Source organism: Aplidium turbinatum, chromosome 8 (assembly GCF_918807975.1).
Source record: "Aplidium turbinatum chromosome 8, kaAplTurb1.1, whole genome shotgun sequence".
In the NCBI taxonomy this organism is placed as follows: domain Eukaryota; kingdom Metazoa; phylum Chordata; class Ascidiacea; order Aplousobranchia; family Polyclinidae; genus Aplidium; species Aplidium turbinatum.
Genome location: NC_137479.1, coordinates 14,049,226 through 14,075,222, shown reverse-complemented (window position 1 = coordinate 14,075,222; position 25,997 = coordinate 14,049,226). Strand labels below are relative to the sequence as shown.

The window sequence follows — 25,997 nt, the reverse complement described above, 5'->3', positions numbered from 1 at the left end:
AAGGCACTGAATAGAAATTGGGCTTGCAAATACACTAGTTACAAACTGATTTTTATAAGTTGCATTGCATTTGCTTTCTATTGTGAAGCGGTTTGAGCGGGGGGGGGGGGGGGGGTGCAAGCTTATCTGAAAGAGGCCCTCCCCAAATAGGTAAATTGTCTTCGAATTATTTGTTGGTGCAATATTTTTAGTGCAAAAAATAAGCAGAGGCAGATTCAACTTTTACATATAACCTAATTTTTACAATTATATTTGACATAGGCTATAACCATATATGGCTCATGGGTTCCAACTTCTGATGGCTCAAAGGACCCGAACTGCTACAATCATCTGTCCAACAAATTTTCTTCCCATGTACTAAAGTTAGCTTTCCAGCTCTGTTACAACGTCTACAATAATAAATTATCTTCGTACAACACGATACTTTACACACTTACTCTTTAATGTGATTGCATGGTTACCAATGCAAGCACCAACTCAAAATTGACTCAACACGCATCAAAACAAACTAACAGCTCCTACGAAGCAAATGTATGATCAATGGTGTCCATTTCTTTGTTGTGAGGTTACTGATGCATGAAAAATAGAAATAGAGCACTAAGCATTAAAAGCCTTTTTTATTTAAAAAATTATGGGGGTGGCTCATCGGTGCCGCAATGATCATGGGTCCCGACCTTCCCCTACCCTGTAAAATTCTATTTGTATTTCATTGCATCTTTTGAAGGTTTGTTTTCAATTACAGCCTACACAGTTTATGTCTACCTAAATTCTCACTGGTGCTAGACTGTGCGCAGTAAATATTGCCCAGTTTGTAGCGGCTTTTCTTTCAAACAAACCAAAACAACTTTTAGCACTTTTGGCATAACTACCTGCTACAACATTTGTCAAAACAATTCCAACATCACGCAATCATGTCAACTTGAATACTAACTGAGCGTACCCCCCAAAAAGGTAGTACAAAAAATGCCTCATTTACTGTACGTCTACCAAAATCCATCACATGTATGGAAGCAATATGGCGTACTGTGAAGTAAGTTTTCAGCTGGGCTGACTGTCCTAAAACAACAAAACAGGCGGCATGCTGTTTGTCAGGCATTGAAAGAGCCGGATAGATGGTGAGATAGTTCGATAGCTGCGACTCTTGTTTATGTAATTCTTCAATTCAAATTGGTGGTTCCGGTCCTTGTGAAAAAAAATACAAGTATGGGATTCATGTCGGTTCATCCTGACGTTTATTTGCACCTGTCATTGCAAAACCTTTTGTAGAAGAATACAACACAGTAAGAAAGACGATTAAAACAACAAAAAAATAACGACAACGATTCACATGAATTGAACGATTTGCGGTTATGGTTTAAATAAAAGAAGAAAATAGGCGGGAAACGGAATCGTTTCCGGAGACAACAGAAGTCAGCACATTTCACATCAAACTTTCGAAGCCATTTAAACAATGTTGAAATCCTGAACTATATGTCCAAGTTAAACTTTCCTTGATTAGAAAGTGCTTGCACATTCGCTTTACAAAAATCCATACAGTTCTGAGTCAGCAATAAATAAATTTGGCCAGTGGTTACCGCGGCCTCCTACTTTTCCCTTTATTTCTACTTGTTCCGCTGTGTCCAGCAGATCCCGAGGGACCCACAAGAAGTTGCCCGTCTCTTAGTTCATCCCGAACAGAAGCATCTTCGGTTTTGATCTTCTGGCTTGCCTCGATGTAGAACATTATGTCGCGAAGTTGTTCCTTAAGTTCACTAATTTCCTCATCTTGTCTTTTACATCGCTCTTCCAAACTATCAACTTTAGTCTTCCACACATCCTAAAAGAAAAAAAAAATTCAAGTGACTATGAAAGTGCCATAGCTGTTCCTTGTGCCATTGCTCAGCGGTGAACTGAGTGCTTCACCATCAATGTGTTGTGTGTGTGTGTGTTCCGTTGGCATAATTGCATAGTACGTAACGCCAGAGCTGGTTGAACTTTGGGCGTATTGATAGTGCTAGAGCTTTGTGTCATGATTTGTTAGCGCTTTAGACCTTAGAAAAAAAATTCCTTAAATACGTAAGAAAAAACAATGCTTTTTCTCAATCCGCTTTTCAGTCGTAAAAAAAGGTAGTCCCTTTATTTCAAAATTAAATTGTTCGTCTGAGGAACGGTGGTGACTGGTGTGGAGAAATATTCAGTATAATACACTCAAATGTTGATGTTACTTGACGACGACGTACGAATATGAATGAACGAAGAAGGCGTACCTGGTTCTGGTTCAAGCTCTTGTTAAGTTCTCTTTCATTGGCAAGATCTCTCAACGCATCTCGCATCTTAGTGGTTAAGTGTTCATTGCGATGACTTAAGCTCTGCTTTTCCTTTTCCAAAGCAGTGACCTAAATGTAGAAAACTATTTGTGAGATAGGTAGAGACAATTGTAGTAAAAAAACAAGCAGATCTTCGATGTAAAACTGTGGTCATGGGTTTTGACACGGCCAGCGTGAGTACAACAAGGGCAAGTCACATGACGTTCAAGTTTGCTGCGTTAAAATGTTGGCGATCCTAGATTGTAAATTGCAACTTAGTGAAAAGGCAATCAATTTAACGGTGGTTAAAAACAGAATCAACACCATCTTACAATTTCCCACACAACAATAGAAGAAAATGTATCCACACTATTGCTTTCCAAGTTTTGAGAACATACAAGCTTGAAGTGGCAACAATACTTGCCCTACTTCTCGTTTCTTCGTGTTTTTCCATCACATTTTGAAGTTGATCAGCAAGTTGCTTTTGGTCTCCAGAAGCCTTCTCCTCCACAAGAGCCATCTGTTCCTCCCAATATTTCCTTTGTGACTCCAGCTGGTTGGTCAGAAGATGCATGCACTGAGAAGAGTAAATACGATAGTGAAAAAAGAAGGACAACTTACAATACCGTACATACAGCACATTAGGTCGGAATAGAAGTTCTGTATGCTGTGGTGATATAACTAACCTACTGAAAGAGTATTAAGTAGTAACTTGTGGTGCTTGACATAACTTTAGCTTAACTGACCTCAAGCTGAATTGCCTCCAATTTGGAATCACCTCCTTCATCAGACAAGCCATGCTTTTCTACCAGTTTACCGTCATCTTTGTTCTGGAACAATCGGTGGACAAAATAATCTAAAAAATGCAGTAAGTATTACATCATGCTCTTAATAAGTTTTTTAAGAGAATGTAGAATATTTACCATAAAAGTATTCAGAGGCATGAGCTGTGAATTGTGCAAGAAATATACTTTCCTACATAAACTAAACAGTTAAATCGTAAAAATAAAGGATTGACCGATTTTCGGTGCAGCTTGCAATCAAAAAAGAAAAACTATTTTATAAATATGAACAGACGCGTCTGATTCCACTTGGTGAAATAATTTCGGTTTCGCATTGAAAATATTACTAGAAACAAGAGTTCGTCTTACCACCAGCATAATCCCACACTCTGTTGTCACTTAACGACATGGCATAATTGTGGTGGGTTTCCAAGTAGTGGCGCTGAGCGTGTTCCGATGTGTATCTTCCACAGCCGACGTTTCCACAAACCAGGCAGATCCATAACTCCTCAGATCCTCCACAAACCATGCACTTGTTCTCGCTTTGTGGTTCTGGGGTTTGAACGTAGCGACAAACCGGACAGCTGAATAGCAACAGGTTTTGACATTTTTTTCATGTTTTCTTTTAGGTGTTGTGATGGAAATATGCCAGACGCAACAAGAAGAAAATATTCTCCTGTCATACAGATTCATAATAGAACGAAGGCGTAGGCCACCGACGAAAGCAATGATTGTGCATTACATGCAATGCCGATTTAATTCACTGAGCTTACAAAGGCGTCGGTTTTATGAAAAGTAGGCTAGGTTTCGCACAATAAATAAACTAAGCTCAGCTTAGATTTTAATGCCCATTGAATCAGTGCAACTAAGTTTTAACAAGTAACCATGTAGCCACGTGACAAAGCGTTCCTTCGAAAGGTTAATTAACAAAATAAGCTCTTCTCCCAGGTGACATGGTACCCGGACATTTTGCCGAAAGACATTTTGCCAAAAGGACATTTTGCCGAAAGACATTTTGCTGAATGGACATTTTGCCGAAACTCATTTTTGTGTTATATGTATCGATATTCTCCACAATGTGTTTTAGTCTATCGTTCACAACCTTAGTCCTTTCGGCAATTCGTCCATCGGCAAAATGTCCCTTCGGCAAAACGTCTTTCGGCAAAACGTCTTTCGGCAAAATGTCCGTGCACGGGTGACATAACCCGTTATCCAGGTTAGGGGTTCAGGGTTTTTAAACAGACTGGCGAGGAAAAACGAAGCTGAACTAAGCCTTACAAACCATAGATCTTCCCATTGCCGCAAGCAAGCCGCATGGAATGAGTGATTGCACAGGATGGTGAGAAGACCTTGCACAGACTCGTCCATTCTTTCCAAGCACACCATGCAGTCCGGAAGTTCAGTGCTACTTGGGAGAGGAAGATATGCTCCTCCTCTGGCCGAGTCCTTGTCATACGGAGCAAAAGCTTCAACTGATGCTACAAAGGCAAGGTGGCAGATTTCTTCAGGGATGAGAGAGCTTTAAAACGAACATACAATCATATTAAACGCTGTCAAAACGTTTTTATTTCCAAATGAAGTACAGATACCTGACTAGATATGAAAACATTTAAAATAATGCCTTGCTGTAGAAAAAATAACGTTCTTATAACAGTAGCAATTCACAACCTGAGATAAATTTACCACTGGGGACAAAGTTCTCTGGAGTTAAACCACGCTAGGTTGACAGCTTAGTGCCTGAAGCAACTGGTGCTATGGTCAATAGAGGAATATCTTGTTTTTTCTGCTGTATTTACAATTGCTATGGCTTTTATATACAAATACTAAGCTTATAATATACATGAAATGAAGATCGTGCAAATCTGAAAATACTAAATGCCTTGGTACCAGATAGCAGGTTAAACCATATGAAATAGTAAGTCTTTTCCAAATCACCTGAAGTACTGATTGTTTAAGTTAAGGAAACAATCACAAGCATCTTGATCCGATATAAATGTGATGAGGACCATGTACTCATTCGGAGTTCGATCTCGTATGATCCTCATCCAGTGAATCACGTCCATATACGGAGCAGTAAACTTCATGATGCTGTGGGCATCAATGGACGCTGGAACTGACAACATACAAAGCATTTTGGTCTTTGGAGGTGGCAAGTCTTCACTGATTGGAACCCTGAAACTAAAATATCTCAAGTCAGCAACAATTTAAATACGTCGCATTTTCCTACGTCAGTGTATCAACGATTTTGCAGTACAAGCTGGAAAATATGTCATCCAAATGTTACGATTGGGTGATAGGTCTTCTTTCTGTGACACATGGCTTGCGTTGAGAATTACACCCAGTTTTCTTTGTGTGAACAATTGATTTCTCAAAAGAAAAAGCTTGCCATTTTATAGCTGAATTGACAAAAGTATTTTTACCAGCTAATATTCAATGATGTCTAAATCAAATTTAACTTAATACCTTCCCAAATCAGAGGATTCTTCATCTTTAACTATGCCAGACACATTTTTATTAAGGTGTAACTTCGCCTTAACATGTGTCTTTCCTTTGCTTCATGAACACTATTGACTAGAACTTTATAGATAGCTGAAAGTGATTATCGTAGTTGTGAACTTTTTCTGGTTGATACTGAAAAGCTTTTACATTGGCCGAAAGTGAGGGATAAAAGATAACTGACGACACGACTTTACTTTCTTTGTGTAAGTATAATATTCGTGGTTGTGCTTCACTAAGTGCATACAATTTCTATACTTACTTGGTTTTATATAAATGAACAATTCCATTTGTGATGTCAACTGCAGGATTACCAGAGAAAAATGGAACACTAGTTGTCTTGGGAGAATCCCCTAAGGAAGGAGTGTATCGACCGGACCTTGAATTAGATCTTGAACAACTTTTCCTTTGTGCTTGCAATGAAACCTGAAGTATACGTTGTTACAGTTGCAGCTTCAATAAAAGTATGGCATCAATACTGTGCCATTGACAATAAAATGTACATTATAATGAAGTATAAAATGACTGATCTATAAATCTTCTGACAACGTTTTAATGCAGTGGTTCTCGAACTTGTGTTAGATGCAACCAGAAAGTTTTGTTTAACCTGCGATGTACCAGCTATAACACATTAAAGTTGCACTGTGAGGTAAAATTATTTGTATGGGAATTCAAGAATGCAGTAATTAATTTTTCTTTACTGAAGCGGTGATGTGACCATCTTAATAAACATACAGACCTGTCAGAACCATAACAGTTTGAGAACCCCTGCCTGAAATGCATAGTTGCTTTTTAAAGAATCTTTAAACAATAGCATGTATATTGTATTCGGTAGTAAATCTAAAAAAAAAATTGGAGGAAACCAGATATATACTTCAAATAATTAAAGATGGCATGATGAAATAAACAATTTGAAGGCCAGGTCCAAAAAAAGGAAATAGTTAAGCAGGTGTGGGGCTTGCCTCCGGAAAATTTAGACAAATTTACCCTTGTTTTGATTGCTTTTTGGGTACTTTCAGGCCCAATAACAATGTTTTTTTAGTGAGACACATACCTTGTATTTAACTAACGAACCAAAGTCATCAAATGAAAACTAAATGTTAACAAGTTCGGTTTAAAATTGAAAGTTTCGTTTTAAATATTTATTTGTTAAAAGTTTTCTACTGCTGAAACCATGGTTTCAAATCCATCCTGAAAGGTTAAAAATTAGGATAGAGCAAGAGAAATTATTTTGCAAAAACATAGAAAATTCACACGTTTTTCTGGATCTGGGAGGGGGGACACACACGTGAACAAGTGCCCTCCTGGATCCACTTCTGCATAGATTTCAGATTTGTAATTTTACTAATCTTACTTCGTGTTCATATTTTTCTGAAGACATCAAATCTTGTTGAATGTATTTGACATGATCTTTAGCTTCCAATAATTTCTTATTCCTTGAACTTTCAAAAACACTGTTTTCATCATTTTCAGTTAAAGCAGCGGCATAAGTTCGTACTTTTGCAACTTTACTATCAATATTTGACCCACTGTCAACAACAGTGCATTCATCATTGGTCCCTGATGCTTCTGATTTCATCTTATCTGTCTCTATTTCATTGCTTCTTTCATCTTCAGTTTCAGTGGTTTTATTTTTTATGCAGTGTTCAGAATTTTCTGATGCCATATCCTGACTTCCACCAGGTAAACGATCTATAGATGATAAAATGTACTTTATCACTTTGTTGTTGAGTGACATAATTAAATATAAGACAATAAATAATTTCAAATGGCAATTAAAAATAATATATATAGTTTTGGGAGAGAGTTTGCTTTCTTGTACCAAAGACAGGCAAGATACAACAATACAAAAGGGTTAAGCATTATAACAATATATTTTATATATTTACAAATAGTTTTAACAGTCGAACATTTTCGGCTTAACTTAAGCCCTCATCAATTAAAAATAAGGTCCAGTTGCAGTTTTTTACTAGCAATAACATGGGTATAAACTAGAAAGACATGTCAAAGTGAGTCATAAATGTAACAACACAATCTTTTGCATTACCTGATATACCGGTATACTTTAAATTTGCATATGTTTCAATAATAAGTTCTCTATCATAACGTAGTCCTTTCAATTTTAATAAAGTTTCTCTGAGATCATTATCATCAAGATTGTCAAGTTGGATAGGAGGCAATTCTTCAGATTTTCTTTTCCTAGGCTCTGTGAAACATCAGTTGCAATTAAGTTACCGGTATTCTTTGTACTGTACCTCTATTTTAAAAAACATAACAACAAATTAATCTACAATTGAGCAGTAAGACATCCACATTCCACAAATATATAATTGGAAATTGGGTACACGACTTCCTGTCGTGACCGACCTGTCGCAGACAACTGACCACCAACTGTAGTGACTATTCACCTAAAAACCTTATCAGGCAGTTTCACCCTTACTAGGATCATCAGAAGATCACTATTAAAATAGAAATATTCAGATATAATTATATATAGCCAGTGACGGTGGTGGTTGATAAAAAAGCATTAAGAATTCGTTTGAACTATTGTTTAACTAGGAGTACAATTATTGTTCATGGCTTTTGGGAACCAGTTCTATAGCACTAGGCCACAAAAGAACAGTTACTATATGGGCATAGCATAGTGAAAAGTCAGGAAAAAAAGAAAAAAACATTATAAATGTGTTTGAGTAAAAAAGAAAAGATTGTAGTAATAGTACATTAGAGTATTTTGCAAACAAGCTGTCAAACTGAAAAGCAGATAGAAACCAAAACTAATCCAAAATATGTTTAATGCCAGTACAAAGGCCAGAAAAGAACTCAACAGAAAACTTGTCAGAATAATTTTTGTAATCTGACTCACTTAAAATCTGGAGATCATGAGATCCTTCATCAGGTTTCTTTTCAGCTTTTAATGTGATGCTAGTTATTGCACGTGCTGTCAAGTGAGCTGCAAGCAAAATTTTAGTTGACATTAATATCTGCAATGTATCGGTATGTATCTGCAAACAATAAATGCTTTAATACCGAGCACTACAAAAAGTACTCAATGCCAAGCAGAGTGAATTAGATCAAAATTAGTTAAATTTACTTTAAAATTTAGTAAAAACTAGTAATAAATTAAAATAAAAACTAGCAACAAATTTTGATGCGTGTGTATCTATCGCTTCGTCAATCAATTGATTTGACAAGTTGCAGCAAACACGCTTGATAGTGCACAAACTCAACACACGTATTCATGACAGCAGCCTCAAGCTGAAGAAAAGAGTTCCCTATAACAACAATACTCTGACTACAAAACCACTCATCATTGTGCATGCAGGCTTCTAAGCTCTTTTATTTTTCCAGTGATCATTCATTCAAATTTTAATATATTTTTTTTAATTCTTATGGTTTACACATTTGCAATGATTTAGCCTTAGAATGTATGTTTAAATCAACCAAGATTTATAAACAAAGCTTTGGTAGAAAGTTTGCTTTGTTAAACCATAGGTAAATAAAACAAAGTAACTTCAGCGGGTTTAACATGATGTATTACACACACATTACACAAATATAACATAATTAAAAATTAACTCTAACATTTTCGACACGTACGTGTGTCCTCATCAGGAATTACATATCTGCAATATACATAAAATGAAAATTGTAAGGTAAATTTTACTTTGCATTATAACTGTAACTGTATACTAACAGCACTCCAGACTGAAAACCACAACTGAACGAGTGACACAGGAATGATTACAAGTTAATTATACGGTGGAAAACAGATCACATGAGGTGTAAACTACAGGCATTTGACAAACAATTAGAACACACACAAGAGGAACGATGAGCCACAGGCGAATAACTGCCTGTTGAGAGACGGATTATTACGTTTGATTCTTAAGGCTTCCATGATCTCAGTCTGAAATTCAGATCTGCCTTGAGAGATAATTTTAAATTGTTCAATCGAGACATTGTCAGTGCACGAGGCGATGTGCTCTTTAATTGCACTTTTGGTTGTTAAGTTTGGGTTTAATTATCTCTCGAGGCAGATCTGAATTTCGGGTCTGCTACTATTCGGCGAGTCCAATTCGGCTAGTCCGATTCGGCGAGTGCCCTATTCGGCGAGTTCCCTATTCGGCAATTTTTCAAATTATTTTTTTTTAAATTATTGGGTACCGTAGCCCTTGTCAACAAATGTCTGGTTGACATACCAATGTATGTCTGCCTGTCTGGTTTGCATCACGCAAACAACTAAATTTATACACAACATTTGAAGAAAGAGCGAAGGGGCAGGCGACTTCAGTTGAAAATATTGATGTACTTTAAATGTTTTATACACAGGATGAATGTCACATGAAAATTTCTTTTTTATAAGTTTAGCTAAGTTTTTTGCAAAGCTTGTTGAATCTTTTCCTAAAAACGGTATACTAATAAAATAACTAAAATCTACTTTTTCAGGCGTGTCTTTTATTTCATCAGCCATGAAGGTGTTTAAGACTTTATTGAAAAAATGGGAAGGATATCCATTTAAATAAAACATATTTTTTAATTTCTTGATTTCTTTCTGAAACAACTGATTATCAGAACACACCAAACGAGCAAGAGACAAAAGACACAAAATTAAACCAGATTTTCATTTGTTAGGGCATAGAGCGTTATAATTTAAAAGTAAGCCAGTGTTTTAAAATTTTAAAAAGCAAGACTCATAAAGCAAATGAAAAAGGATGGGAAAGATATTGTAGGGGGAAGATGTATAAGGAGTGGAGATGGGAAGTTGCATTTCAGCCCGGAAAGCAGAGGAGAAGTGTGGAAGGAACATATGGAAAATGTTATGAATAAGGAGAATGTATGGGATCATATGACAGAGGTTGATCTGGTGGAGGGTCCAGTGGGAAAGGTTACTCGTGATGAAGTGGTGGAGGCAATGGGACAAATGAAACTGCATAAAGCAGCTGGTCCATCAGAAGTGAGCGTAGAGATGATAAAAGCAAGTGGAGAGTTGGGAATTGAAGTAATGCTACAACTTAGCCAAAGGGTATTAGATGGAGAGGGAATGCCGGAGGAGTGGAAGCATAGTATTGTTGTTCCACTGTTCAAGAGAAAAGGGGATGTGAGAAGTTGCAGTGCATATAGAGGTGTAAAACTACTAGAGCATGGAATGAAAATTGTGGAGCGAATACTAGAAAAGAGGTTGAGAACATTGGTGAAATTAAATGATATGCAGTTTGGATTTATGCCAGGAAAAGGTACAGTGGATGCTCTGTTTATATTGAGAAGAATGCAGGAGGAATACCGAGAGAAGCAGAGAAAACTATATATGTGTTTCGTCGATTTAGAAAAGGCATTTGACAGAGTACCAAGGAAAGTGATGGAATGGGCAATGAGGAAAAGAGGTATACCGGAGGTATTAGTGAGAGCTGTGATGTCTATGTATGAGGATGCAAGAACAAAAATGAGAGTTGGATCAAATTATTCAAACGAGTTTTCTGTGAAGGTTGGTGTACACCAGGGATCAGTTTTGTCACCTCTGATATTTGCTATTGTGGTTGACGTTGTAACTGAAGGAGTGAGGGAGGGCTTATTGAGTGAAATTTTGTATGCAGACGACCTGGTCTTGACAAGTAATAGTATGGAGAGAATGGAGAGAAAGTTTGAGAAATGGAAAGAAGCATTTGAAACCAAGGGTATGAAGGTGAATCTTGAAAAAACGAAAGTGATGGTGAGTGGAGCAGAAGGAACAGTTGTTGAGAGCAAAGTAGATCCCTGTGGAATATGTGGCAAGAGAGTGATGAGAAATTCAATGCAATGCAAGGAATGTGGAAAGTGGGTACATGCAAGATGTGCTAATGTCAAGAGAGCCGCAACAAGATTGGCGAAGTGTTTTGTTTGTGGGAAATGCAGTAAAGGAAGGAATGAAGTGGAAGGCCATGATGATGAGTTCTGCCATGGCATCGAAACAGTGACAGACTTCTGTTATCTGGGTGATCGGATAAATGGAAGTGGTGGATCTGAAGCAGCGGTGACAACAAGGGCAAGATTGGGCTGGGCAAAGTTCAGAGAATGTGGGGAAATGTTGTATGGCACAAAATTTTCACTAAGGATGAAAGGAAAAGTATATCGGAGCTGTGTGCGGCCTGCAATGCTATATGGTAGCAAGACATGGGTACTGAGAGAGAGTGAACTGGCAATCCTGAGAAGAACGGAAAGGTCAATGGTGAGAGCAATGTGTGAGGTGAAAACGAGAAGGGAAAAAGGGACTGAAAAATTGTTGGATATGCTAGAGATGAGAGAGACCATAGACCAACTGGCAAGGGCAAATGGAGTAAGATGGTATGGACATGTGATAAGGAGGGAGGAAGGAAGTTTTCTTAGAAAGGCACTAGATCTAAAGGTGGATGGGAAGAGGAAACGCGGTCGTCCAAGAAGAACGTGGAAACAACAAGTGAAGGATGAGTTTAAAAAAGTCGGACTGAAGGAGGAAGATGCAAGGGACAGGGTGAAATGGAGAAAAGAGATTAAGACAATTGCTGCGCGGAAACAATCGGCCACCCCCACTAGTGGGGAACAAACCGACGATGGATTATGATGATGTTGCGAGGTTTTAGCCAAATCCAGGTGTCAAAAGAATTGTGTTTAATTTCAATTTCAACATCAAGAAAAGCGATAGTATCATTAGATTTTTCAAGTGTAAATTCGATATTTTTATGCTGCGAGTTTAAGAGATTTAAAAATTTTGAACACGATTCATCATCATCAAAAATGGCAAAAATATCATCAACATAATGTAAATACAGTTTGGGATAAAAACCACGATAGAATTCAAATATTTTGGTTTCGATGTGTGCCAAGAAGAAGTTTGCTAGTGTTGGGCCCTATGAGGAACCCATGGTGACGCCATCTATCTGTTGAAACAAACTATTGTTGTACAAGAACATGCCTTCTGTGGCTAAATGTAATAATTTTATGAAACATTTTTTCTCAATGGGCGGTCTATTAAGTTGGTTTTCATTAAAAATATGGTCACTTAAACCTATGGAGCACTTAAACCCAAACTTAACAACCAAAAGTGTAATTAAAGAGCACATCGCCTCTTGTGAAACGTGCACTGACAATCTGACATGTCTCGATCAAACAATTTAAAATTATCTCTCAAGGCAGATCTGAATTTCGAGTCTGCTACTATTCGGCGAGTCCAATTCGGCTAGTCCGATTCGGCGAGTGCCCTATTCGGCGAGTTCCCTATTCGGCAATTTTTTGAATTATTTTTTTTTAATTATTGGGTACCGTAGCCTGAACACTTAACGTTCAAATAACCCCCTAACTCTTAACCCCCTAAAGCTTAAACCCCTAACTCTTAACTCCTTAACCCCTAACCCTTAACCCCCTAACCCTTACCCCCTAACCCTTACCCCCTAACCCTTACCCCCTAACCCTTAACCCCCTAACCCTTAACCCCCTAACCCCCTCACTCCAACTCTAACCCCTAACTCCAACCCTAACCTCTAACCCCAACCTCTAAAACGGCAATGATAATTAGGCTACGGTACCTGATAATTTAAAAAAAAAATTCAAAAAATTGCCGAATAGGAAACTCGCCGAAAAGGGCTCTTGCTGAATAGGGCACTCGCCGAATCGGACTAGCCGAATCGGACTAGCCGAATTGGACTCGCCGAAACGGCCCATTCCGCTGAATTTCAGACTAAGATCATGGAAGCCTTAAGAATCAAACGTAATAATCTGTCTCTCAACAGGCAGTTATTCGCCTGTGGCTCATCGTTCCTCTTGTGTGTGTTCTAATTGTTTGTCAAATGCCTGTAGTTTACACCTCATGTGATCTGTTTTCCACCGTATAATTTACTTGTAATCATTCCTGTGTCACTCGTTCAGTTGTGCTTTTCAGTCTGGAGTGTCGTTAGTATACAGTTACAGTGCAAAGTAAAATTTACCTTACAATTTTCATTTTATGTATATTGCAGATATGTATTTCCTGATGAGAACACACGTACGATTGTACGTGTCGAAAATGTTAGAGCATATGCGCCGACTTCCAGGCCCCCCATAAATTTATGGTTGAGGGGCAAAAAAAGGCAATTACAAGTGGTGTTTCAAAGATAAAATATTTTGCGAAAGAAATTTAGATCATTTAAACGCACTTAAAGAATGCCGAAAGCGAAAATCAGCCTTTGTTGCTCTTGCCGCAAAACAGCAGCTGATTGCATGGCTTTCTCTGGAACGTGAATTACGGCACGCACGCTCACAGTCACACACTGCTTATCTTCCTCACGTGAGGAGCAACTTCAAAGTCAAAACGTGTGGTAAAGAAAAAGCGAATGCGAGGTAGAATGTTCATTCTCATTTCATGAGTTATCCAAACGTCCGCTGGATTTTCTGTGACTTCAAACATGAAATCGATTTGACTAAGTTTACCGAGTTGATACTATACGTCACAACGAACAATTACGTGACGAACAGTTGCGAACAACTACGAACACAACAAACAATTACGTTTTTTTAGTTTAAAAGAAAAAAGAACGCTTCCGTGTAGTATCGAACTCATTCCCTCGGGAACACCAGCCCGAAGACTATTGTACGCGCCAGTGACCCAGTTGAATATGATTGTCAAATTTAGAACTTAAATAGGGACTTTTTTCTTCTCTTGTTTTTTGCTTTGAAAGAGAAAAAGTGCATGTATACTTATAGTGACGTCATGACCGATCAAATAGTGTTTCAGATTTTCAGATTCAAAGACCGGAGCCGGTCAAATAGCCACTGCCTTTAAAAATACTATGGAAACAATAGTTGAAGAATGAGGCACACGAAGTCAGACTGAAAGATGCATTAACCGTATCTGTCACTGCTTCCTTTTGGCGTCAAGAGTTACTGGCCGAGACCATCAGGTCTACGTCTCTCTTATTGCTAATTACTCCGTCGGCTTACATCAAATAACAATGGGAAAAAATATGCCGTTGGTCAAAAGCTTTATCTATCACTTCAATCAATTTATTTCGCAAAATATATTCGTGATTGTGTATTTTAGGTAGAAAAGGTGATAAAGACTCGGTTTTTGACCTATTTTCGCCATTTCTTGGTCAAATTTCTCAGTTCGCATTTTATTTTGAAAGTCTTCTAGCATAGAACACAGAATTTCATCAATTTTGTTTTTCCGTTTCTGTGCAAACAGTATTCCATGCACTTTTTGCACTACAAAGCAATTTGCGCGAATAACAAATTACCTCCCTAATTATTGTCTGCCAGCAAAGGATGACTCATCGTTAGCGTGAATGTCTGAACTGTTGTAAAATGCCATATGTGAAAGTAACTAATGGGTTGGTGTCCATATTTACGTCGATTCTACGTCAAGTAATGTCGAATAATTGTACATAACCCTGTAGCAATTATTTTCGACTTGGATAGGCGATAGCGAAATTCTTTAGTCAAAAAATCTCATCTTAGGTAAATTTGACATTAGTAAATGTTAAATCAACACAACCTCTTCATTGACTTGCATGGCTGAAAGCGTTTTCCGCAAGCTAAGGAAATAAGCTCAATCATTTTGCAATACATGTAGTTCCAACTTCTGTTCATAAACAATTCATTATGAAAAACTACTCAAAATCGATGGATTGATTGACTTGGTCAAGGACGTTGTACTTTAGTCAAGACATTTAGCTACTTCAAATAACGCAACGCACATAAACTTCAATTCGAATGAATATTTGTATTTACCTAGATTATAATTCACTTTAATGTAAAAAGTACGTTGTTTTTCGTTTACTTCGTGTTTTTAATATTCTGTATGCTAGAATAGAGCAAGCATGTGATTACGGAAAATATATCATGTTTCTTTACATTGCACTACTCTATTTGCATTGATACAATAAATTTAATCCAAAGTTGAATAAAATCGTGTATATTCGATGTTTCAAAGCGTCAAAACAATTCAATTACTTTGCAGTGAAAATCATTTTCTTCTTCGATAACTTGCTAAAATTTAAAATAGAAATTTTATTACTTACCCAGCTAGCAAAATCCCCCAATTTTAAATTCCCCAAGTTGATTCAATGGAAAAATGGGTGATTTTTCTAGCTGGGCAGGCACCTATCTAGCCAGCAAAATCGGTCGTTGTTACATTGATTCAACGTCGTCGGGCGTTGAATCAACGTAAAAACGGCTGATTTTGCTAGCTGGATAGACATTGCCTGCACTATAGCTAAGCTGCGCCACTGTTTTGTCGACAGACAATGCGTAGTTTCAACTTATAGTGATGATAAATCAACTTATAGTGATGATAAATCTCAATCTGTTGAAGAAGAAGAAATCTACGAAAATATGTCGGATGCGGTTGGATGCGTACGTTTGAGCAAGCGTTCACTCAACTTTTTTACAGATTGTGTGAATTTGCTTTTTGATTATCGCAGTTAGCTCGAATTCGGCAACTTGTTTATAAACCAACAACAACAGGGAAAGCACGTCGGAGGGAAATTTATAGTCAAAAGAAAACCTCAATGAAATGAAATCTATTACACACATTAGTTAGAACAGAAGGACTTTTGGAGCATAAAATATGGGATTATATGATATAAAGTAAAACGAATATAAGCAATACCTTCTCTAGGTGGCGTTGATATAAGGGCCAAACTTCTTATAAACATTTGAATCTAAACGTTTCAAACAAAGCGGTTTTTATCGTCTGTAGAATAATAGAAATGGACTCCGTTTTAGATCAAATGTTTACCAATATTTTGGTTCGTAGATTCCTGTTGGGTAAAAGAAATTTAATGTTATAACAACGTTTCGTATTCTTCAGCCTGGTTGACCCGTTCATTCAAATTACACTCCACTTGGTAACATTAATCGCGTAGGTGTGTTGATACAATGTCTCATGACGTTCCATCAACACAAAATCAGGCCATTTTGTACACTGGCAATACAGTGCACTCAGCTAATTCACGTCGCATAAATGGCAGACTATAAAGCAGACTTGCAGTATACAGTAATGAAATATTACAAGTGGAGCAAGAGTTTTCTGAATAATATCAAACACTTCTTGGCCCAAATATTTACAACATCACTGCAACTCAGTTCACATAGTTTTGACGACCAGAATGATAAACGACTGACTTGAATAACTTATTTGCACGAGGGGCACAATTTGTATGCGTGTTTTATGCAAAGCGGGCTGGAGCACTTTTCACAACAATACACTGTTTTACCAATTTTCTTTCTTTTTGCTGTATATCCTGTACCTCTGATTCCGTCTAAACATGTAGAGCATTGCTTCTTTGAGGGTTGAGGTTGCTGATCCAACTGCGGAGGATTAGGCCTAATACTTCTTCCTAGGTACGACGCCATCGTCTTCCGTAAGTGATCATTGAGTGTTGGCGTGTTATCTAGACGATGCGACATGTGAGGCTTTATCAACGATAGAGCGAGCTCCCAACCTTCGAGGAAGCTTTCGTCTGCTCGTGCATCTGCCAATTGCATCCCTCTATTCATATAGCTAACCGTCATTGCGTTTACTCGAGCTACATCTAATAGATAGGAAAAGGCTGACATCGTCCATTTTGATGATTTTGGTTTGACAGAATAAAATCCCATCTTTTGGTCGACTACATCTGTACCACCTTTCGTAAAATCGTAAAATTTTATGATAGCTGGCTTCCTTTTACCGTCATCTTTAGTTACTCCTAGAATAGGAGTCATGGTTGAAAGTACCAGGACATTTCGCTTTGCGGAAGGTTTCGGCTTGACCACGTAAGATGTAGCAGTAAGATGAGGTTTTGATTCTTCCCAATAAACTTTTGTACTGAGCGGTTCTCTATCGATAAGAGAGCTTATATCGCCAACACTTTTCCTGGCGGTTTGCCACGTTCCCACCAACGTGATTCGTTTCATCCACAGCCATTCTGCCAGCTCCAGCGATGTATAGAACCGGTCAAGGGAAATATTACGCCCTTCTAACGAGGTCGCTTGCTCTAAATTATACACAAGAGTGCGAACATATTCAAAAACATTGCTCAGGTAATGTGGTCCTGGATCTCCAGTTGGTTTTCCAGCATATGCAATGGACGTATATGTGTAGGGTACACGCGCACTGTTGATGCTTCTAAATAGCAATCCGTATTTCGCTGGCTTGTTTCTATTGTACTGACGAAATGCTACTCCCACACGAGTAGCATACAACGTTTCGTCTAAAGACAAAAAATCTTCTGGAGTAACAACTGCCGCACAGTTTGTAATAAAAATTTCAAAAATTTCTCTCATTGCGGCAAATCGATCGCTCTTCCAACGACGGGTTCTGGATGACTTGTCGTCAAATCTGAGGTTGGCCGACAAGAATTTAAATCGATTCAACGACATTGTTGCAGCAAATATTGGATGGCCATACACATGAGAAAAAGAATGCTGAATTCTGTGAAAGGTATGCTTCAGTAACCCTCTCACGTACCATAGACCAATAAATGCTTCAATCTCTGTCGCATTAGTTTCCATCAAATATGGAGCACGCCAAGATACTCGCTGCTCATCCGATATCTTTGCCAATCGTTCTCGAATGCTTGCGTTGGTGCTTGCTACTATAATGTAAATTATTTCGACAGTGAAAAAATTGCGCCAGGCCGCGAATGATGTCATGGCGTTTCTATACGGAAGATTGACTCCAGGAGTGTTATGAATAACATTAACTGAACTTTGTCTCCCTATTCTTGTAGGACGATTAGTTGTCCATACCACACTTTCTTTAGTTCTCTTATCAATTACAACCGAAATTCGCTCTTCCTCCTGATCAGGACATGGTTGAAAATTGTCTTCGTCTAGCGCATTATCCACCGAATTGACGACATGATGCCTCCGCTGCTGCGATTGCCTCGGTCTTGCAATAATTACCTCCTCATCACTGCTTTCCCCCGACATTATAGGATCGTTTTCGCCATCACACAACGGCAAATCCTCGTCACTGTCGGAAAAGTCTGCTTCATTTTCGTCCTCTATGTTTGCAAGTATATTTGCAGCTTGAATAGCGTTATAAGTTTCATTCGAATTTGAAGCCATTACAAGGTATCTAGTTTTGTCCACCTGGAACATTCAATATTTTTTTTAGACGTCTGCATGCATATTATTCTATCCTCAAATATAACAGATTATAAATTTTCAAACAAAACACTGTAAACCTGATGTTCTAACTGGATTCAGTGAAATTGAAGTGGCACAAAATTTTGAAAGAAATATATAGGCCAACTGTAATGGTCAGATCATCTATACTAAATCTTCCGTTTATGTTGATTCCACGTTGGTAGATGTTCGATTGTCGAGACAAAAACAAACTGTTCCAGCCAGATACAAGACGAACTCTAATCGTTGTAAGAATTATATATTACATAGTAGGCTAATGTAAAACTGACGTAACACTGGAACAAATGTGATGTCGTAACAATAACAGCATGAATGTATTATGGGTTGAGTTGAGTCATTCTCTACGGCGTTTATAAAAGTTCAAAATACTTTATACTTTTATCACCACACGTTGAAGAAATGTAACATGAGAAAATGATGCGCATTCTCTTGTGCCAAGCCATGGAGGCAAGACCAAAATATCGCGTCGTTGGTCAGAGACCGACTCCCCATGAAGAATGGAATTTTAGCGCTGTCCCAGTTTGAATGACAAACACAAAATGAAACCGCACGCTAATAGTAAACTGTCAATCAAGCTATTGAATATCGGCAAATCTCTTGCATTTCATAACTGGCTGTGACAAAAGGTTTATTGTGAACTTCACAATTATCCGATACCAACATAATCGGGATTAAAATTTGGGGCAAGAAAAAAAAGTAAAAGTCAAGAAATCTCAGGTTTTTAGCGTCACTGCTTCTATGTGAAATTGCTGAATTAGCAGAGGGCGAGACCATAAGGTCTACGCCAGTAACAGATACGGTTAAACAGAATAAGATGAAAAGTAGAAGTGAAAACAATTGCTGCAAAGAAAGAGTCGGCCATCTCACTAGCGGAGAAAAAATCGAATTTGGATGATGATAAAGGTACCTCTAAATACCCATTGTCAGGCATTGTAGGCATTGTCGGGCATTGTCGGCTTTTCGGGGGGTTGTGGAGCATTTCAAGGGGTTGTCGAGCATTTTCAGGGGTTGTCAGGCATTGTAGAGTAGCTACTTTCAGGCATTGTTGGGAATTTCCAGGCATTGTCTAGGATTTCCAGGCATTGTCGATCATTATCAGTGGTTGACGGATTTGTTAGGCATTATAGAACATTTTCAGGCATTGTCGAACATTTTCAGGGGTTGTCGAGCATTTTCAGGGGTTGCCAGGCATTGTAGAGTAGCTACTTTCAGGCATTGTCTATAATTTAAAGGCATTGTCAATCATTATCAGTGGTTGACAGATTTTTTAGTCATTATAGAACATTTTCAGGCATTGTCGAACATTTTCAGGGGTTGTCGAGCATTTTCAGGAGTTGTCAGGCATTGTAGAGTAGCTACTTTCAAGCATTGTTTGGAATTTCAAGGCATTGTCTAGGATTTCCAGGCATTGTCGATCAATATCAGTCGTTGACAGGTTTGGTAGTCATTATGGAACATTTTCAGGCATTGTCGAACATTTTCAGGGGTTGTCGAGCATTTTCTTGGGTTGTCAGGCATTGTAGAGTAGCTACTTTCAGGCATTGTCGGTAATTTCCAGACATTGTCTAGGATTTCCAGGCATTGTCGATCATTATCAATGGTTGACAGGCTTATTAGGCATTGTCGAAAATTTTCAAGCATTGTCGAACATATTCAGGAGTTGTCGAGCATTTTCAGGTGTCAGGGGTTCTCAGGGGGTACGTCTAAATACCCATTGTCAGGAATTGTCGGGCATTGTCGGCTTTTTGGGGGGTTGTGGAGCATTTTCAGGGGTTGTCGAGCATTTTCAGGGGTTTTCAGGTATTGTAGAGTAGGCTAACTACTTTCAGGCATTGTTGGGAATTTCCAGGCATTGTCTAGGATTTCCAGGCATTGTCGATCATTATCAGTGGTTGACAGTCTTGTGAGGCATTGTCGAACAGTTTCAGGCATTGTCGAACATATTCAGGGGTTGTCGAGCATTTTAAGGGGTTGTCAGGCATTGTAGAGTAGCTACTTTCAGGCATTGTTGGGAATTTCCAGGCATTGTCTAGGATTTCCAGGCATTGTCGATCAATATCAGTGGTTGACAGGTTTGGTAGTCATTATGGAACATTTTCAGGCATTGTCGAACATTTTCAGGCATTGTCGAGCATTTTCAGGGGTTGTCAGGCATTGTAGAGTAGCTACTTTCAAGCATTGTCGATAATTTCCAGGCATTGTCTAAGATTTCCAGGCATTGTCGATCATTATTAGTGGTTGACAAGCTTATTAGGCTTTATAGAACGATTTCAGGCATTGTCGAACATTTTCAGGGGTTGTCAGGCATTGTAGAGTAGCTACTTTCAGGCATTGTTGGGCATTTCCATGCATTGTCTAGGATTTCCAGGCATTGTTGATCATTATTAGTGATTGACAGGTTTGTCAAGCATAGTCGAACATTTTCAGGGGTTGTCAGGCATTCTAGATTAAGTTACTTTCAGGCATTGTTGGGCATTTCCTAGCATTATCTAGGATTTCCAGGCATTGTCGATCATTATTAGTTTTTGACACGTTTGTCAGGCATTGTCGAACATTTTCCATGCGCAGCAGAATGATCCCTTTTTATTATGCGTAGGTTGTAACGTATTTACGGTATACACAAACACAGCAGCGTTTAAATGACCTGGCTATCATAAGTACTTATTGAGATCATGTGGAAGCCCTCGATCTCATCGAAACCGTAGATGAGTTTGTTTCCAGAAGTCAAACCCGTCGCAACAAGTTTGGATCGAGTTTGTGACTTCATTTCACAGATAGAACGCAAAAACTGTTCAAGCTAGCCTATATCAGGATTGTATGACTGTTTGTTATCAAAACATGTGTTAATGTTTGTTTTTTGCTGTGTTTTGTGGATAGTGTGTAAAATCGACAATGCCTGACATAGCCTACCTGTCAAAACCTGGTAATGATCGACAACCCAAGAAAACGTTCGACAATGCCTAACAAACCAATCAACCACTGAATATGTTCGACAATGCCAGGAAATCCTAGACAATGCCTGAAGATGTCCGACAATGCCTGCCAGAAAGAATCTAAAGTACTTTACAATGCCTGAGAACCCCTGACACCTGAAAATGCTCGACAACCCCTGAATATGTTCGACAATGCCTGAAAATGTTCTATAATGACTACCAAACCTCGTCGTCGTCGTCTTAGCTTCTGGGGCCGAGGGTCTATCCTTTTACCACCCCAGATTCACGATGTTCCCGGACTACACTGGAAGGCTGCTAGAGAGCAGCCAGTCTTTAGTTTCATCATCCATGACGCGCAGACCTTCCACTCCGTTAGGTGGCTTGAAGATGGTACAGTCATTGATGATGTGGTCTGCGGTCTGTTCCTCGGCACCACATTCACAGGAGGAGGAAGAAGCCATTCCCCATTGGTGCATGGTTGAGCGGAAAAGCCCGACGCCCGTACGGAGACGGTTGAGGCGCACCCATGCCTGTCTCTGTAGTGTCAGGCCGATGGGACGTGTGTCGGCGTCGGGGATGAATGAATGGAGTCTGGTGGTGCTTGACCTCCATTCAGAATTCCATTTATGGTCCGCCCAAGTAGCCGCAGAGATGTCTTGTTCATCAGCTTCGTTGATCAGAAGCCGAGCGGCTGGCACGAATGGGTGTCTTGATTTCAGTCGGCGGGGGTGCCCGTTTGGGAAGGCAGAGATCTTGTGGTGGAGAAGATGATTAGGCTCCAGTGCCCGTCGACCGAGGGACAGAGTGGCTTCTTCGCGACGAAGCTCAGCAGGTTGGATGCCAGCGAGAATGGGGAGATTGTCCAATGGTGTGGGACGCAGGCATCCGGTCACTGTGCGCAGGGCGCTGTTTATGGCAGTGTCAATGTTGTGGCAGTGAGCACTGCGGCACCAGACAGGTGCACAGTACTCTGCTGAAGAGTAGACAATTGGGCTAAGACTGCTATTCGCAAAGTGTCAGCCCTCGCCCCCCAGCTAGAGCCTGCCAGGCGCTAGAGCCTGCCAGGCACTACCAAACCTGTCAACCACTGATAATGATCGACAATAACTGGAAATCCTAGACAATGCTTGGTAATTATCAACAATGCTTGAAAGTAGCTACTCTACAATGCTTGACAACCATTGAAAATGCTCGACAACCCCTGAAAATGTTCGACAATGCCTGAAAATGTTCTATAATGCCTAACAAACCCGTCAACCACTGATAATGATCGAAAATGCCTGGAAATCCTAGACAATGCCTGGAAATTCCCAACAATGCCTGAAAGCAGCTACTCTACAATGCCTAACAACCCCTGAAAATGCTCGACAACCCCTGAAAATGTTAGACAATCTCTGAGAATGTTCAACAATGTCTAACAAGCCTGTCAATCACTGGTAATGATGGACAATGCCTGGAAATCCTAGACAAAACCTTGAAATTATCGACAATGCCTGAAAGTAGCTACTCTACAATGCCTGACAACCCCTGAAAATGCTTGACAACCTCTGAATATGTTCGACAATCCCTGAAAACGTTCGACAATGCCTAAAAGCCTGTCAATCACTGATAATGATGGACAATGCCTGGAAATTATCGACAATCCTTGAAAGTAGCTACTCTACAATGCCTGACACCCCCTGAAAATGCTCAACAACCCCTGAAAATGTTCGACAATGCCTGAAAATGTTCTATAATGACTAACAAACCCGTCAACCACTGATAATGTTCGACAATGACTGGAAATCCTAGACAATGCCTGAAAGTAGCTACTCTACAATGCCTGACAACCCCTGAAAATGCTCGACAATGCCTGAAAATGTTTTATAATGCCTAACGAACCCGTCAACCACTGATAATGATCGACAACGCCTGGAAATCCTAGACAATGCTTGGAAATTCCCAACAATGCCTGAAAGTAGTTAGCTACTCTACAATGCCTGACAACCCAAGAAAATGCTCGACAACCCCTGAAAATGTTCGACAATGCCTGAAAATGTTCTATAATGCCTAACAAATCCGTCAGCAACCGCTAATAATGATCGACAATGCCTGGAAATCCTAGACAATGCCTGGAAATTCCCAACAATGCCTGAAAGTAGCTACTCTACAATGCCTGACAACCCCTGAAAATGCTCGACAACCCCTAGAAATGCTCCACAACCCCCCAAAAAACCAACAATGCCTGACAATGGGTATTTAGAGGTACCGGATGATAATATTAACTTATATTAGGAAGTGACAATTTTTCCATACTTAATGACATGGTTACAATCAGGTGTTGCCAGAGTTAGGATGAAAGTTAGGAAGGGTTAAGGTAAGGGTTAGAGTTAGGAATAAGATTGAGGTTTTGATCTTTCCCCAGGACTAAAAAAAATTTCCAAAATACTGTTTTCATTTTCAACAACTTTAAACTTTTCTCAAATTAGGGCAGAATTCCTTATCTGGCAACACTATTGAGGCTATTCTTACTCTATATAGGGTAAATATAACCACAGCCTAACTTATACATATACAATTATAGATGCCTTGTTTATTTCTGAAATGCAATGTCATAACTCTATTTAGCATCTAAATTTTCACAGATTGTTCAGAAGAAACATGTGTTTTAAAAAATAGATCACAAAAAACACTCACAGTCACCATTGTTATCTTACCTTCAAACTTTAGATCAGGAATTACATGACCAGCAGCAATACTAATTCGAACATGTACAAAACAAACTTTCATTGATTAATTTACAAATTTCTGCAGTTGCAACACCTACAAACAACTTCAACCTGGTGAAAGCTTTGTCAAGAAATTACACAAGTTCCCGAACAATGCTGATTTTATTTATTTACACGTTAATGTTAGGTCGCATCCTAAAAAAATGGTCTTTGTGTGGTGTTGGTGTATTGTGACTATTGTCACTGCAAGTCCGCCCCGATAGCTCAGTGGTTACACGCCCAGCTCATGATCACGTGGCGCTGGTTCGACTCTTGGGGTGTGTGCTTGAATTGAGCAACGCATTTCAGGACTACTCTCCATTCAGCGGCACCTAGTGAATGGCATAGTTCCCCGGCAATAACACTTCCACAATCGTAAAACTTCACTCTGCCAAACTTGGTAACTGGTCCTGCGTCAAGAGCCTCTTACAAGTATACGAAACTACCAGGAATAACGGCCTTCTTTAAATGTAGCAAACCTAGCAAACCTCACAAACCTAGCAAAGGTAGCAACTTGCAAGCTACTAGATGTATGAGTGTATAGGCTAGCCATCAGGGGCGGATCTACCGGGTGGGCCTGATTGGTATAGGCCCACCCAGATTGACAGTGGGCCCACTCAAAATAGGATTGATGAAAAAAAAACATATTAATGTTCAACACTAGAACAACCAAGTGCATAAGATAAGACATTGCAGTTGCTTGATGTATTACTAGAGGCTCTAGCTGGCTTTTCCGAAACCAGTGGACAAACGAAAACAGAAGCAGAGTACCGGTAGCTCAGTACCGTAGATACAAACGAAGAAGTTCGTTTTCATGCTTCTGCCTTTTTGCAAACTGTTTGAAAACAGCGATTTTGCCACCAAGGGCCTGCAGAGCTCAACACTTTGTGTGACAGACTGTATATCACTGATTGAAACACTGAAAGCTACATAGGCTACGCAACTTTCCGCGAGGATTTGAAGGGTGACTGTGGTGACGTGCTCAAACTGACAGAAGAACTGATGGTAAAACATGAGATAAGTAACTGGGACGTGGTTGCTTCTCGTGAACGTAAGCTGCCTTCGAAGTTTCACAAGTCTGGTCACCACAACGCTGGGAAAAACATCGGCTGTCAAGAGCAATGAGGATTTAAGGGCGCTGTGGAACTATATTCTTGACAGGCAGATAACGGAGTTAAACTGCCGCTTTATGGACGACGCGTAGGGATTAATGAGAGCAGTGGCCACTTTTGTACCTGGATCTGCCACTTTTGGCAAAAATAACATTCTAAATGGTCTGTGTGCACTGTATCGCATTGAGATCGCAGATGCTGAACATGCTGTATTGATTAAACACATCAGACAAAAAATGGATCGGGAAAACTTTCCTACATTAATTGAAGTAGGCCTACTGGACAGCTGCCCTGCTGACATTTTCCCGAACATGAACAATGTTTTAAGGTCCATCATAACACTACCTTCCACGTCCTGCAGCATTGAGAGACCTTTCTCCGCAACAAACAGGATCCAAAAGCGCTTTAGATCATCTTTGAATCATCATTGAAAGACAACTCATTGGCAGTTCGGATTATGATGACATAATCAACTTTTTTAACTCGAAACCTAGGAGACTCCGCCTTGTGTAGAAGTTTCCGT

General features: G+C 39.3%; 1 protein-coding gene across 3 annotated transcripts; it reads right to left on the bottom strand.

The window, feature by feature from the left end:
* Positions 1-1,215: 1,215 nt before the first annotated feature.
* On the bottom strand, positions 1,216-24,447 carry LOC145775427 (BRCA1-associated protein-like). Of its 3 annotated transcripts, XM_082586723.1 has the most exons (13): positions 24,312-24,446; positions 16,158-16,308; positions 8,427-8,513; positions 7,611-7,769; positions 6,918-7,255; positions 5,826-5,989; positions 5,003-5,245; positions 4,350-4,586; positions 3,437-3,651; positions 3,032-3,141; positions 2,710-2,862; positions 2,247-2,375; positions 1,216-1,816 (listed from the first exon to the last, which is right to left on the bottom strand). In XM_082586723.1, exons 2-13 carry the CDS (start codon positions 16,201-16,203, stop codon positions 1,571-1,573), a joined length of 2,127 nt encoding a protein of 708 aa, XP_082442849.1. In that variant the 5' UTR covers positions 16,204-16,308; positions 24,312-24,446; the 3' UTR covers positions 1,216-1,570. The 3 variants fall into 3 exon arrangements, 2 of the variants coding, with proteins under 2 accessions (XP_082442849.1, XP_082442848.1); XM_082586722.1 differs by lacking the exon at positions 16,158-16,308 and having other exon boundaries at positions 24,312-24,447; XR_014290153.1 differs by lacking the exon at positions 16,158-16,308 and having other exon boundaries at positions 1,676-1,816; positions 2,715-2,862; positions 24,312-24,447.
* Between the last annotated feature and the right edge of the window lie 1,550 nt (positions 24,448-25,997).

What these genes read in the sequence shown, in the direction of transcription:
- LOC145775427 (XM_082586722.1), bottom strand. Translation starts at nt 24,384, where the DNA reads ATGAAAGTTTGTTTTGTACATGTTCGAATTAGTATTGCTGCTGGTCAT. An exon ending in AGTGTGGGATTATGCTGGTG is followed by an intron (nt 3,142 to 3,436) that starts GTAAGACGAACT and finishes TGCATTTTTTAG; the next exon opens with ATTATTTTGTCCACCGATTG. An exon ending in AGAGCTTGAACCAGAACCAG is followed by an intron (nt 1,817 to 2,246) that starts GTACGCCTTCTT and finishes TTTTTCTTTTAG; the next exon opens with GATGTGTGGAAGACTAAAGT.